The 12,863-nt window shown below is 38.7% G+C and overlaps 1 protein-coding gene across 1 annotated transcript in view; it reads right to left on the bottom strand.

Annotated features, from left to right (window-relative positions):
• Positions 1 to 5,768: 5,768 nt before the first annotated feature.
• The window catches only part of GAN (gigaxonin), a 28,411-nt gene continuing 21,316 nt past the window's right edge, over positions 5,769 to 12,863 (bottom strand). Inside the window, exons 10-11 of the mRNA XM_035337147.1 lie at positions 9,193 to 9,302; positions 5,769 to 8,424 (exon numbers count right to left, since the gene is read on the bottom strand). Coding sequence (XP_035193038.1) covers positions 8,243 to 8,424; positions 9,193 to 9,302 — 292 coding nt within the window. The 3' untranslated portion in view covers positions 5,769 to 8,242. The remainder of the gene's footprint in view (positions 8,425 to 9,192; positions 9,303 to 12,863) is intronic.

Genomic DNA, 12,863 nt, shown 5'->3' with positions numbered 1-12,863 from the left:
GTCAGCGTGTCCCAAACTGGGAACAACACAGCCAGGTCCTGGGATCTAGCCCAGGAAGATTAATATTTACTGAATAGCCACCATGATGCCAATAGAAGGCTCTGGAATTAGTAGCTAATTGGTACGGCCTGCAGGGACATGAATAGCTCCTTGTTTTATCCCTACTATTTGTGCGTGGCCGGTACAATATTTGCTACATTCAATTCAAAGTTAGCATGAGCTGCTCCTTAAAATTTTAGAGGAAGATTTCCCTGTGAAGCCTTTCTTTTCTGTTGTTGTTGTTGCCTTTACAAAGGCAGAAAAAAGGCAGCATTTTTCCCCACTACATTTTTTATTATTAAGGCCATTAGGAAGCTGTCTATGAAAAAGGATTTTTTTTTTTTTTTGAAGGACTGAATACTCAAAACAAAAACCAGAACAAACACGAGCAGATTATCAGCTCACATTGGTACTTTAAGAAGTCAAGCACAGTGTAAGGAATTCACAAATATGTCAAAATAGCACCTTTAGAATCAGAAAAAAAGCATTTTTATTTATTTTTTAAATTCTTTAAACTGATCAAAAACCTGCATACTTGAAGGTCCTAAAGAAAGGACAAAAATATAATCTCAGGTGCAGAAAATGTGTTTATTTGGACACTTCTTCTCATTTATTTGGAAAGTAAATGGGGAATTGCATGTACGAAAGTCCCTATTTGACCTTACAGATAAATCAGTGAATCTCTCTATTGAGAAAATGGATCAAGTTCACAGGCAAAACAGTGCGGAGTAGAAGCAGAGAAAAAAAAACCAGCTGATCTGTCTTTAAAAAAGTAGAACTCTACGTTTTAGATTTTTTCCTATTTAAAAATCACCAGGACAGTCTTTCAATTGCTTGCTCATTTACAAGTGTAACAGTTACTTTCAAGTAATACAATTTTTTATTTACTTTTACAGCAGCTGCAGGTCAACCTTGGTCTTTTTGTACAGAAACATGCATTTAAAATGAAATTAAAGTAAACTGTCCTTGGACAATGGCATCATTCTGCCCTGCTTCTTGTCTGGTTTTATTTTTTATTGAAGGACAAAATGTAATTTAAAAAAAAGATTTGACAAAGTGCAAAAAAAAATGAGGTAGCTGGGAATAGGGGCTTCCCCCCATGGACCAAAAGGCAGACTTCCAGCCACAAATAACAACGTACAAGGGAGCGTGCTACACGCGTTCTACGTAGAGGATTGTTTATAGCTGCTCAGGTGATCTTTAACCTGGAGACACAACGGTTTTACAAGCTTGATGAAAAATGATTTCATCATCTATTAAGCACTCTCCCAACATACACTGAATGGTGTTGAAGGATGCTAAGATGTACAAGAAGCCAGTGCACAGGAAGATCAAGTTTGCATGGACTTCCTCCAGCCTACAGCAGCTCTTCTGAGTGATCATCAGCAAAAGCATTGGATTCAGAAGTGAATTTGGGGCAAGAGTGAAACATAAGTCCTGCTGGTAAGAGCAAATACCAAAAAAAAAAAATGAGGCCAGAAAGCAGTATTATGCAGCAGGGTATGCGCAGCATCTTTTAGTTTGACAGGGTTTTGGGTGGGCAAATTCTCAGCCTTGAGACCTTTCTGGCTCAAGACTTCACCTGAAGATAGACAACATCCCAGCCATGCTTCTACACCCCAATGGCAGCAAGGGGCAGCAATTACACCAGCTCTGTGACAGAAACAGCCTCTTGCCCCATGGGATGCATACAGCAAGGCCATGCACAGTAAAAGGAGAATCTTGCCACTGTACAGGTAATTTTCCTCCCCACTTACACTGAGATATTAAAGACACCTCCTAGAAGTGAACCAGAACACAGCTTGTTGTTTAAATAAGTTAAATTAAGGTACTGACATATTACCATGAATTGCAAAATACAGTCTCAGACCCCTAAATACAGAACGCAATTACAAGAAGTAAATCATTAGGTTTGGGAAGTTAGTGAGGACAAAAAAAAAAAAAAAAGCCTAAAATTGACTTAGCAGCTGTTTCCCCAAGTAAACAAAAGCTAGAACAGTCTCAGTCACTGCAGGCAATCCAGAAGAGTCCTTTGGACTAGTTTAAGACCAGTTCTGAAAGATTATGAGGAAATATTTCTTAAAGATGCTACCCCTTAGTTTCCTCTCAGCACAAAACTTTAACAAGATCTTTAGCTGCTCTGTTCAACATGACCACCTTGCCAGATACCCCCAGTGTACTGTTTCACTTATTCCAATAATTATACTTTGTTTTTTTCAGAAATAGTGAGAAATATGACAAGGATAATAATGCTTTCCTACTATCACCTGTAAATTCACAGAACAGATGCTGCCTAGCTGAAGCTTTAGCACATGAGATCGTTAAGTTGAGAAATTCAAGAACAGCCAGTGATGTCTTTTTAGCTAATTTCCTACCACATAAAGAAATTTATACTTTCCAAAATGGCTCTTGCTCTTTATCAAGTGCAATATTGTTCCATGGTTGTTTTTTTCCTATTGTGAAATTCATGCAGGTGACAGCAGACTTCAGAAAGACAGAAATAATACTCATAAAGGCAGCCCGCTGTGCAGCCTGCTTAAAGGATATCCTTCAGGCTCTGATTGGGTTTAAAAGTACAAATGACAGAAACTTGCCCTTGACAAAACCAGAGGATGTCTTCGCATTGACTGAAAAGGGAAGAAGGAAAGGCAAAGAAAAATCAAGGGCATTAGATGGTGATTCAGAAGCACCTAGCATTAAAAAATTACATGTTCAGGTTTTAATCAATAAAATAATAGATGTTACTTACATTGGGGATGCTTCTTTCTATCCTATTATTGTAATCAAATCCATCAGCTTTTACAAGGGCTCAGTACTGTCTCATTTCATTATGAAAATTCAAGGGCATAGGTAGGCAATGGCATTGAGCATGTTCATTTACTGATGTGCCCTGGCAGGTGTGTATCATTTACACAAAACCCTGCAGAAATACTGGGCAACAAGCTTTAACCTTTTACATTGAAAAGTTCCAGTCTTACAGCTCATTTTTCAAGACATTCAATAGATTATTTCAAACAACCTTCAAGTATTATTCCTAAACAAATCCGACTGTGTTATGATTATTTTTGTAACTCATAAGCAGCTATCCTGAACAAACTATTTTAAAAACTATCTTTTCAGATTCTGTATTCCCAACAAACTTACAACAGTCACCTGTTGGTAGCAATTTATAGTTTAAATGTTCCCATTACCATTAATACATTTTAGCAAGTGTTGATCTAATTAGGCACTTAGAATGGTTTTAATGTTCTTTCAGATTACTTGTTAATCAAGAATTGAGACAACTGATTACCAGAGTACAGCAACACTTAAGATTACCAAGAGTCACGCAGGACACAGCTGATCAAAGGTACTACTTTAAAGCCTCGTTGCAATCCTTCCTATAGTAATAAATTTCTCGGGAGGAAAAAAAAAAAAAAAGGTCTGATTGAGAGCAGATACTCGGCCTATCAATAAACTTCAGAGTACAGATGTGATCTCTCAAGAAAGCGAGCAATGCTTCACCCAAATCTTACTGTCTTTCCAGTGGTATCTCCCAGTCAACTTCTGCTAGCTCAGCTTCCCAATCTGAAGTGATGAGACAGACCTCCCTACTTTTCTTTCAAAGCACTTTGCCACAGAAATGCAGACTCCACCAATCCAGCTCTCGACTCCAATAACAAGGAAGGGCAACAGAAAACGGCAAATGTCTAAAGGCTACAGCACTAGTGACCGCAACACAGGCCTTAACTCATTCCTCAGCAGTAAGAGAAAACACTCCAAGTTAACATGGAACCAGTAGCCTCTACCTGAAAGAACAAACGTACATATTTAACACAGCCCCTGAAAAAGCTGTTTAATTACTCCAAAGAGTTCGGAGAACATAACCCCCAGGACATCGACGCTTACGTTAGAGGCAGAAAGGATCCATACTCTACAGCAAATTAACCCTTGGGAAGTATAGCTCTGAGTGGCACAAACACATACCTTAATTAAAATCTTCAGTATGCCTGCGTCCCTGGTTATATTCACATTTTCTGGGACACAACTTTCCTTCTGCAGATAAGATTAATTCAAACGAATCGTACTTTAGATAAATATGCATAATTTTATATATTAAATTCTATTATCAGCTGCTATTCATTACACACTTGCATGGCACTAGTGCTCTAATAAAGAGCAGCGCGTCCATATGCATCACACAGAGTGATGGCACAAGGCAGCTGTGAAGAGTAACACAAATCTGCAGAACAGTATTAGACAAAAATTAAAGATTTACAGTATTTTAAGTAACATTCATTTTAAAAAAAAAGAATCACTACTTTTTTTTTTCCAAACACAGTGAATTTTACGCATTCTGTGTTTTAACAGAGGAGTTGAATTATTGTTATATACAGAGGAAACCAAAAGTTTGGCACTTGGAACAGTTTCTGTTTGTTATTGCATCCTGCACTTTGCATGGCAAATGCACATTACCAAAAACCCAGCAGGCTGTACAGACACTGTATTTATCGAGCTGACCAGAGAAACAGCAGTTAAAGCAGGGAAAACATTCCCTAAACCCCTCAATTTTCACACTTTTGCATTTACCAAGTTATGCAGGCACAAGAAATGCTGGAGGAAAAAAAATAAAATAAAGAAAAAATGAAGCTGCCTTATGCTTTCTGGAAGGAAAGTTGATAAAAAAAAAAAAAAAAAAGCCAGGCACTTTGGTAGCTTTAATGAAAACACCTATTTTTCAAACATATTTTGAGTAAGAATTCCGAATCAGAAGGCAGACTGCGACTTGCAAGTCTTGTGCTGTCAAAATCAAAAGGGCTATGACCTGCCTGCAGTTATTAGTGAGCTGGCTTGTAAATTTGCCTTTATTTTCAAATTCACTACTGTCCTTTTGTTTAATTACATATTAATTTGGGTTCAATTTACAGATGAGGTACCTCAAAGCTACTAAAAATCAAGTGACCAGGAACAGCCAAGTAGATACAGAATTTTCAAAAGGAAAAGGACACAGAGCCAGGACCAAACCATACACACCTGCACCATGACCCAGTCCTTGTCTGCGCTTGCCTCAAGATGTGGCCACCTGAAAGCAGCACCCCAAGGACACAGCCCCGCTGTGAGGTGTGTTGGGCACCATGTCAGCGGCACCCTTCTGCCTTACTGACATTGGCCTCAAGAAACTGAGAAAAAGGGTGCCTGCAAACCTGATCCCCAGAAACCAGCCAGCAGCACAGGCTGCTGGTTAAGAAAAACATTCAAGAAGTAATTTGTGAAGGACCTGGCTGGATTTAAGAGTGCTGATTCACAAGCTGGAAGGAATTAAGTTGGAGTGGCTATTGAGGCTACCATGCCAAGTAAGGGCTACTTAAGCAAGTTTCTAAACTGCCAAAACATTTAAAAACCCCTGGATTGCAAACTGAGAAAGTTCAGGAGTTGCTTCACGCATGGATCTCATATCCCAAGAGAGGCACTCATCACCAAGCTGGACAGGCCCTGGAAGATGGTGGGGTCTTGCCAAAGGGGTGGCTTCCCCTTGCTGCCCTACCCTACTCCTTCACCCCACGCTCCTCCGTGCTGAGCCCCGTGCACCCACCAGCTCTCAGCTCACCAATGCAACCAACACAAATCTTGTTCACTGTGCTTGAAGCAAGGCCAAGGAAGCCAGATTGAAGATCTGAGGAGTGCCCAAATCTTTGACTTGTGCCTGCACATGAAGCTCAAGGTGACAGCATCTCTAGAGGCTTGGTCCCTGACCTCCAACCACAGAGAAAGCAACGTGCCAAGAAATTAAGTTTGTAATTGTTTCAGGTGAGGGGACTTGAGCTTCTTGGTCAAATCTAGCTGAGTAACTGAGTGCACTTGCAACACATTCTGGTTACCAGCAGAATTGCTTGCTTTATTTACACTTAAAAAAAAAAAAAAAAAAAACCTACTGTAATCCTACTGTAAGTGTAAACATTTTGTTCATAACTTTAACTGCAAAACACTGTGGATGTATATATGATTTGGATTTATTATGTGCATTTATTACTTAGGTTTTCTGGACACTAAATGCCCACAAGTGAACTAGGGAGCTAGGGACTCAAGAGATAGCAGCCTGCACTAGTCTAAATAACATTTCTGAGAGTTTTCTAAGCCACTTAGAAAACTAAGTTCAAAAGCGAAACAGATGCTTAGAAACATTCAGTCTCATCACTTCTGGATATAGGATCTCGGCACTTTTTCTAAGGACAAATTAACGTAGAATTTTTGGAAAAGGGAAGTTTTACAGATAAGCTAACAGCACTTGATTTATTTCACAAGACAGCTGACGATGGAAATAGTGGTTCACATTTCTGTAGTAAAGCATTCATATAAATTTAAAATCTAAAGACATATATATATATATACACACACCAAGTTTACTGCAATGCATAAATATATAAACGTTTTAATACGCCAACTAATATAGGTCAGAAAATTGATGTATGTAGTTCAAGTTTTGCAGCACTTCAGCATTGTAAAAAAATTAAAAAAAAATAAATAATTGTCAAGGGATTGACTGCTGCCCTCTTGTTGATTTATTTTCACCCCTTCTCTCAGAATCAGAGTAATTCCAGCTACACATCAGCACTGTGGAAGGACTGAGCAGAAGTAAGTTTCAGAATGTCTCTTCAAGGAACATTTAGTTAAATATAACTATCGTACTAGTCTGGGGTTGTACTTCAGCAGACCTAAGATGATTCAATAAAAATGACACAGCTTTACACTAACACAACTGAGGGCAGAGATTGGCTTGTCTGAGGTCCACAAAATTGCAGAGCGGAAAGTATTTTACGTAGTTATAATACTGGTTATACAAAAACTTTTTCTGAAGGGCAGGAAGCCTCATTTCTATTTCCACCTCTCTCGCTTTATTCCTTTTAAATAAATATAGATCACATCCCACCCATCACAAACAACAGTGACATTAAAAAGTGAGGTAAAGTGTTCTACCAGCCGATTTTTACTACGAACAAAAGTCAGTTAAATATCACTACCAATGTGAACAAGACTTAGTAAGAAATAAAATGCAAGATACCAAATTCTTCACTATAACCACACCATAAAATCCAGCTTTCAAAGTCAAACAGCAGGAAACGAGACTGTACCCTAGCATGGAAATTATTAGTAAACCAACTTTTGATCCCAATGTAAAATAGCTGTACTGATTTTCCTTAACTGATAGTCCAAAAAAATCTTCTTTTCTGTGAAACAAATATATCCTTGTCAAATTTTACCTTTGTTCCAACACAGATAAAATGCATCTTTCTATAATCCTCAATCTTACAAAACATTCTCCTAGTTTTCACGTGATCTGAAGTAAAAAGGAACATCACCTATTTTCGTTAATTTCTCAAGTTTTGTTGTCTTTTACCAAGAGCAGCAATTGTCATGAACCGTTCCAAATGCCACTTCCCTTTACTTCAAGAAAACAGCCTCTAAAATCCATGCAGGAACACACGCCGCCCATCTGTACACCAGTTCACCAGGCTATTCAAATGACAGCGTAGAAAAAACAGTTTACTTCTCTGTAGTATACTGTATCCGTTTTAGATTAGTCCATTTTAAATATATTAAAAATATTTTTAGGAATGAAAACATTGCAAATGAATGAAAAACGTATGTACACACCTCCACCATTTTTAGGCACAGACCTTAACTTTTGAGGAAGGACTAGAAGTAAAAGGTGCAACAACCAACGTCTCCGGCGGCATTACAGTCAAACAACAGTCTTTGCAGTATACCAGGGAGGTTGGTTTTCATATAGCTTCTGCGTATTATAGCTATCCAGTCCGAGATAGCACATTTATTCTTATCAGTTCCCCTCAGGGGAAACACACCTTAAATCTTTTTCGCTTTTCAATAACCTTTGCCAAAGGAATACCTATTCCCACCAGTTCCAGACACAGCAAACCTCCTTCAATAACACGCTTTAAAGTCCAAACGGTTACGACTGAAGGTGTTTCCTTGATTCCCGTTTTTTCCCCCCTCTTCTTTTTAATGTATACGTAAGTTATTTGTCCCCGAAACAAGAACTGAGACTCAAGCTTTTTAAGCATTTAAAACAAAAACAGTTACCATACCAAAGCACAGCATACAGTGTAAGTTTCAGTTGTAATTTCTCAGCTTTTCCTTTATATAGAGCTATATTATGGTGGACTGCGCAGAATTCTTCCAGTCTCCTCCACTGCCAGCATACTGATCACGGAGAAGGTACACGAATGCGGAACAATCCCTGTTGAAGCTGCAGGCGGAAGAGCTTGCAGTTTGCAATCCGCAAAGCTGCACAGCCAGTACGGCGAAGGTCCGATGGAAATAGGGGCTTCGTGCGCTGCCAGGTTCCCGTGCTTCTTTTAAATTCTCTAACATAGTCATAATTTGTACCTAGACCCACACACACAAAAATAAAATGCTTAAAACATGCAGTACCCACCAGCACACTTCATCTCTAAGGCAAACACACGAACAAGAGCATGCACAGGACTGCAGATCAGGTTCTGGATACGTGACTCAAATTATTCTCAAAAGCAAAGGGTGACGTTTCTTATCTAATTAAACCCACCGCACTTGGAATTTTGCTGTTTCATGTTTCTGTAGAAAGCCCTGCTTTACACACAGGCATGAAAACACGTAGTCTTCCAAATGCCTTGCACACTACGTGGCCAGATACTGAAAGCTGTGAGGAGGAGTACTGAATATGCTCATTAGCACACCTGTGTATCTATCACCTCGTGTAGCCACCATCCCATGCAGGTGAACCACAGGATGAGGTCCCAAAACACAAAACCATCTGCCTACCACCACAAGGATAGGATAAACAGCCCCAGGCACTAACATTTTTGCTTCTATTTAATGAAGTAACATACTCTTGGTCTTGATCTCTTCTGATCTTCAGACAGATGATCAACCAAATTATAATGCCAAATTTGTTTTTGAGGAGGTCCAATATGCAAAACAAACCTGTACATCTCTGTACAACTAGCAGAACTCCCCTGAAGACAACAATAACTTGACAGGACGTAATCTAAAATTACAGAGGACTGAAGTGAACTCCCAGGTTTTTATTCTAAAAAAAATTCAGTTTCATTAGCACCAAGTATTTAAAAGACTGGAAGAAGACAAGCAACAGAAGTTATTAGTTCTCATTCTGACCTGTATCGAGATCTCCAATCACGTAAATGCTGGCTCCAATGGGCACAGCTCCATACACGAAAGAAGAACTAGTTGGGATACATAGGTTCTGGTCATTTAGATAAATCCACCTGTAAGAAAATAAAAATAAAACACCGGTATGTGATTTTTATCCAACACAAAAAAATCCAGCTTCATTTTCCAACCGCCATCTTTGACTCAAAAGCAGAGTGTATAATTATTTTTATGTAAAAAATTATGTAAAACTGTCTAGTTCAAGACAGTCCTGGTTCTTCCTAGCTTGGAAAACCTATTGGTACTACTATTTAGGAATTTTTGGATACTTTATCTTGAATTTATTTATTTCAGAATTGCTTCACTCATCTGTGTAATCTAATCTGAAATAAATTCTTCTTGAAGATGCCCAGTGTGAAAGAAAAGCAGGCATGTAAGAGCCTTTTTTTTCCCCACCAACAGCTACATCAGTCAATTTTCCCTACAAAGAAAATTCTAGTCAATTTTGTCTTCAAATCAGCAAAATCGTGAAAACGTGTAAGCCTTAACAGTCCATAGCAGGGGAAATACCACGTTGCTAGCGAGTCCTCGTTATGAAGCAATGCCTTCCCCCGTACAATTCCCTAACTTCTTTAATCGCACTTTACCAGCAACACGAAATCCCCTGCCCGGGAGGAAGAACACAGCACTTGGCTATACTTCATTTTAAACAAGGCATAAGAGATTGGAACTCAAAATGGTAAGGGATTTGGGGAAAGAAATGCCCCTTCCGTGGAAGGGGAAGAGAAATTCCCAGTCACGTATCAGGCTCTTTTCAAGCACTTCCTAGCTCATTCTGTAATCCTACAGCTCCCCTGCGTTCACATTAAGAACACCCCCATTTCAACACCATATCAGCCTGATCTTCCTGCCACATGCAAAGCAGGTTCCGTGTCGAAGCTTTTGGAAGCCAGGTAAGTATGTACCCCGTCACCCCTGAGAGACATGGGTTTATAGAGGTGTTCCATTCCTCTAGAGTTGTCAGCACCCTCCCCATGGTTTTGAAATCACTTCCTACAAACGCTGCGGCACTTTGGCAGATGCTGTCATAGTTACAACTGATAGATCCTGAAGACATACAAATCAATGTTATTTTAGATGACTGCTCCCGGATCTTGTATTAAGTAATTTACAGAAAACAGGAAAGTTTGAAAAGCCTTTGACAACAGTACCATCCATTTTCAATGCCACACCTGGTTAATTTGAGGGAAAAGTCAGGAAATACTCTCACGGATATCGCTGGCCTTGGAAAATTCTGTCTCATCCTAACTCATGATTCAGAAGCAAGCCTCTTTCCTGGCACTGAAAGAGAAGCTACTACATATTAATGGTCTTGGAAGGATCAATTTTTAAAGACCAAATTAAAGGATGAGCTGCCCATTATTATTATTATTTTTTGTCTATGCTATACACTGAACACCACAATGCTGCAGAAAGGAATGGCAAGGTTTGTAGCTGTCACAGAAGAAAACAAACGAGCAATGAAGAAATGAAATCTGCAGTGATTCAAGAACTCTGTTACACAGCAGAACACTTTTTAGCATATTTCATTAGCTTTCTTTCCTTACTATGGGAAGAGGACACATTCAATATTTTTATTTTTAGTAGCAAGTTACCTAGAATTAAGAAAACTGAATTAAGTGGTAGAGAAATGGATGAGGAAGATTATTTTTTTTTAGTGGCAAAAAGAATACTACTTCAAGGAAGGAAAAGTACACTAGATGGGTTAGGCTAGCTACCGATCAAGTTTGGAAATCACATGAACTTTGGGGATTTGGCTGCACTAGATAATCAAAGCTCTGGAGTTTAAAGTGAAAAGTGCAGGACCCAATCGTTTTACTACCGCACATCAAGGAAGAAAATATTAAAGTATCTGCAGCCGCTTGTGAAAATTCCTTCTCAACCTTTCTCAACACACACACTTTAAAAACAGTCCCAACTTTTCAGGAACGCTTACAGCAGTTTTAGCAGTTAGAACTAGGAAGGAACAAAGACAGGAAGGGCAAGGGGTCACGTTTCATCAGAACTTGACTAAGCTCCAGCTCCATGTGGGCTGTGCCTACTGTTGGAACAGTATGGAAAAAACACCATACAAGAAATTCACAGTCTTCAGGAATTTGAAAACACTCCTCGGAACACAGCTCTTACGTACTTCTCCAGGACAGCTCTGCTCAAACGGAATCCGAGACCGGCAGAGGCGCGTAACCACGGGCAAACACAATTACTGTGAAACTGAAATATGCTTCCACAGATTTTTTTTTTTTTTTAAAAAGGGGGAAGGAATCCAGATTTCTTTCAGTCTTAAAGTGATACAAACAAAAAAATTAATTTAACTGCTGTATGTGCTAAGCGGGATGGTAACTTCTATTTCCAAATGAGAAGTAAATAGAGGCACAAAGCAGACCCAGTGTATTCGCACACGTCACCTTAAGCTCATAGCAGCTGTGAAAGGAAGCCTACAAATGAATGAAAACCTCTTCTGTGCTCTGCTTATCTGACAGCACTATCAGTCAGACAGTTTTCTCATTACATTTGCATAAGCATTTCCTTCTAATGAGATTCCTGCATACCATATGGACAAACCTCCCTAATACTACAAGTTTGTTTGGTTTACTATTTACATACCACTGAAAGCATTTTCTTATTTCTATGATGTTCCAGAAGCAAAAGTAATGTGTTTTTTTAACCAACTACTGCTATAGAAGGAGCATCTCACTTTTATTCCCCTAGATATCTGCAAATTTTGAACTAGGAGCTAGTAAGAATTAAAAATAAGAATAATTTAAGAACAAAATAAACAAACAAAAAAAACACTAAACTATCCCACTTAGAGAGAATCAGTGGCTATACTCAAGGACAGGGCTCCACCAGCACCTCTGACATACATGTTACTCATCTCTCACGTTTTTAAAATCAATTCTTATCCTGAGCAGTATTTTTAAAACAAGGATGCAATGTACACAGAGCTCAGTCCATAGTCCTTAAAAAAAAGTCTACATCCTCAAAAAACCCTGCAGCCCAGTTGTATATACTTCCTATCCACAGTTTACTTAAATTCACTCATGCACGTCTTAAAAACAGGCTAACAAAACATTTATTAACTGAAAAATTTCAGTTACAGAAGTACTTCAAATATAATGAGAATGACTTACTACATTACCCAGTCCACATTTCATGTGTATGCTAGTATTCCATCTCACTTCATTTATTTTATTACTTGTTTATACAGTACAGTTTAACAGGATTCTTAATGTTGGTGGTTTTTTTGTTTTGTTTTGTTTTTGGCTCATATGAAGATCTCAGCATATTTCAGTCTTTAGAGAAGTGTGTGTCATGGGGAAGAATAACAATTCTGAAAGACTGCGCACAGTGAATTATTCTGGACTAAGTTACTGTCCAAGTAAGCAATATCAAACAAGTTAAGCCTCAGTCCTTGAATCCAATTCAAAACAGATTTATTCCAGTTTATATACTGATACAAGTGCAAATGCCTACCTAAAACCCATAACTCAGTTCCTCATGGACTCAGGATGCCTAGGATAACGCTATATCCTTTCCTCTCAGGTAATGAGGGCTGTGTCCACACATATGAAAAAATGATGCAAATCACATGTGTGCATTGCTACACATAACTGAAC

Source organism: Oxyura jamaicensis, chromosome 11 (assembly GCF_011077185.1).
Source record: "Oxyura jamaicensis isolate SHBP4307 breed ruddy duck chromosome 11, BPBGC_Ojam_1.0, whole genome shotgun sequence".
Classification (NCBI taxonomy): Eukaryota; Metazoa; Chordata; class Aves; order Anseriformes; family Anatidae; genus Oxyura; species Oxyura jamaicensis.
The sequence above is the reverse complement of the archived record's forward strand: the minus strand, read 5'-3'. Positions and strand labels throughout refer to the sequence as shown.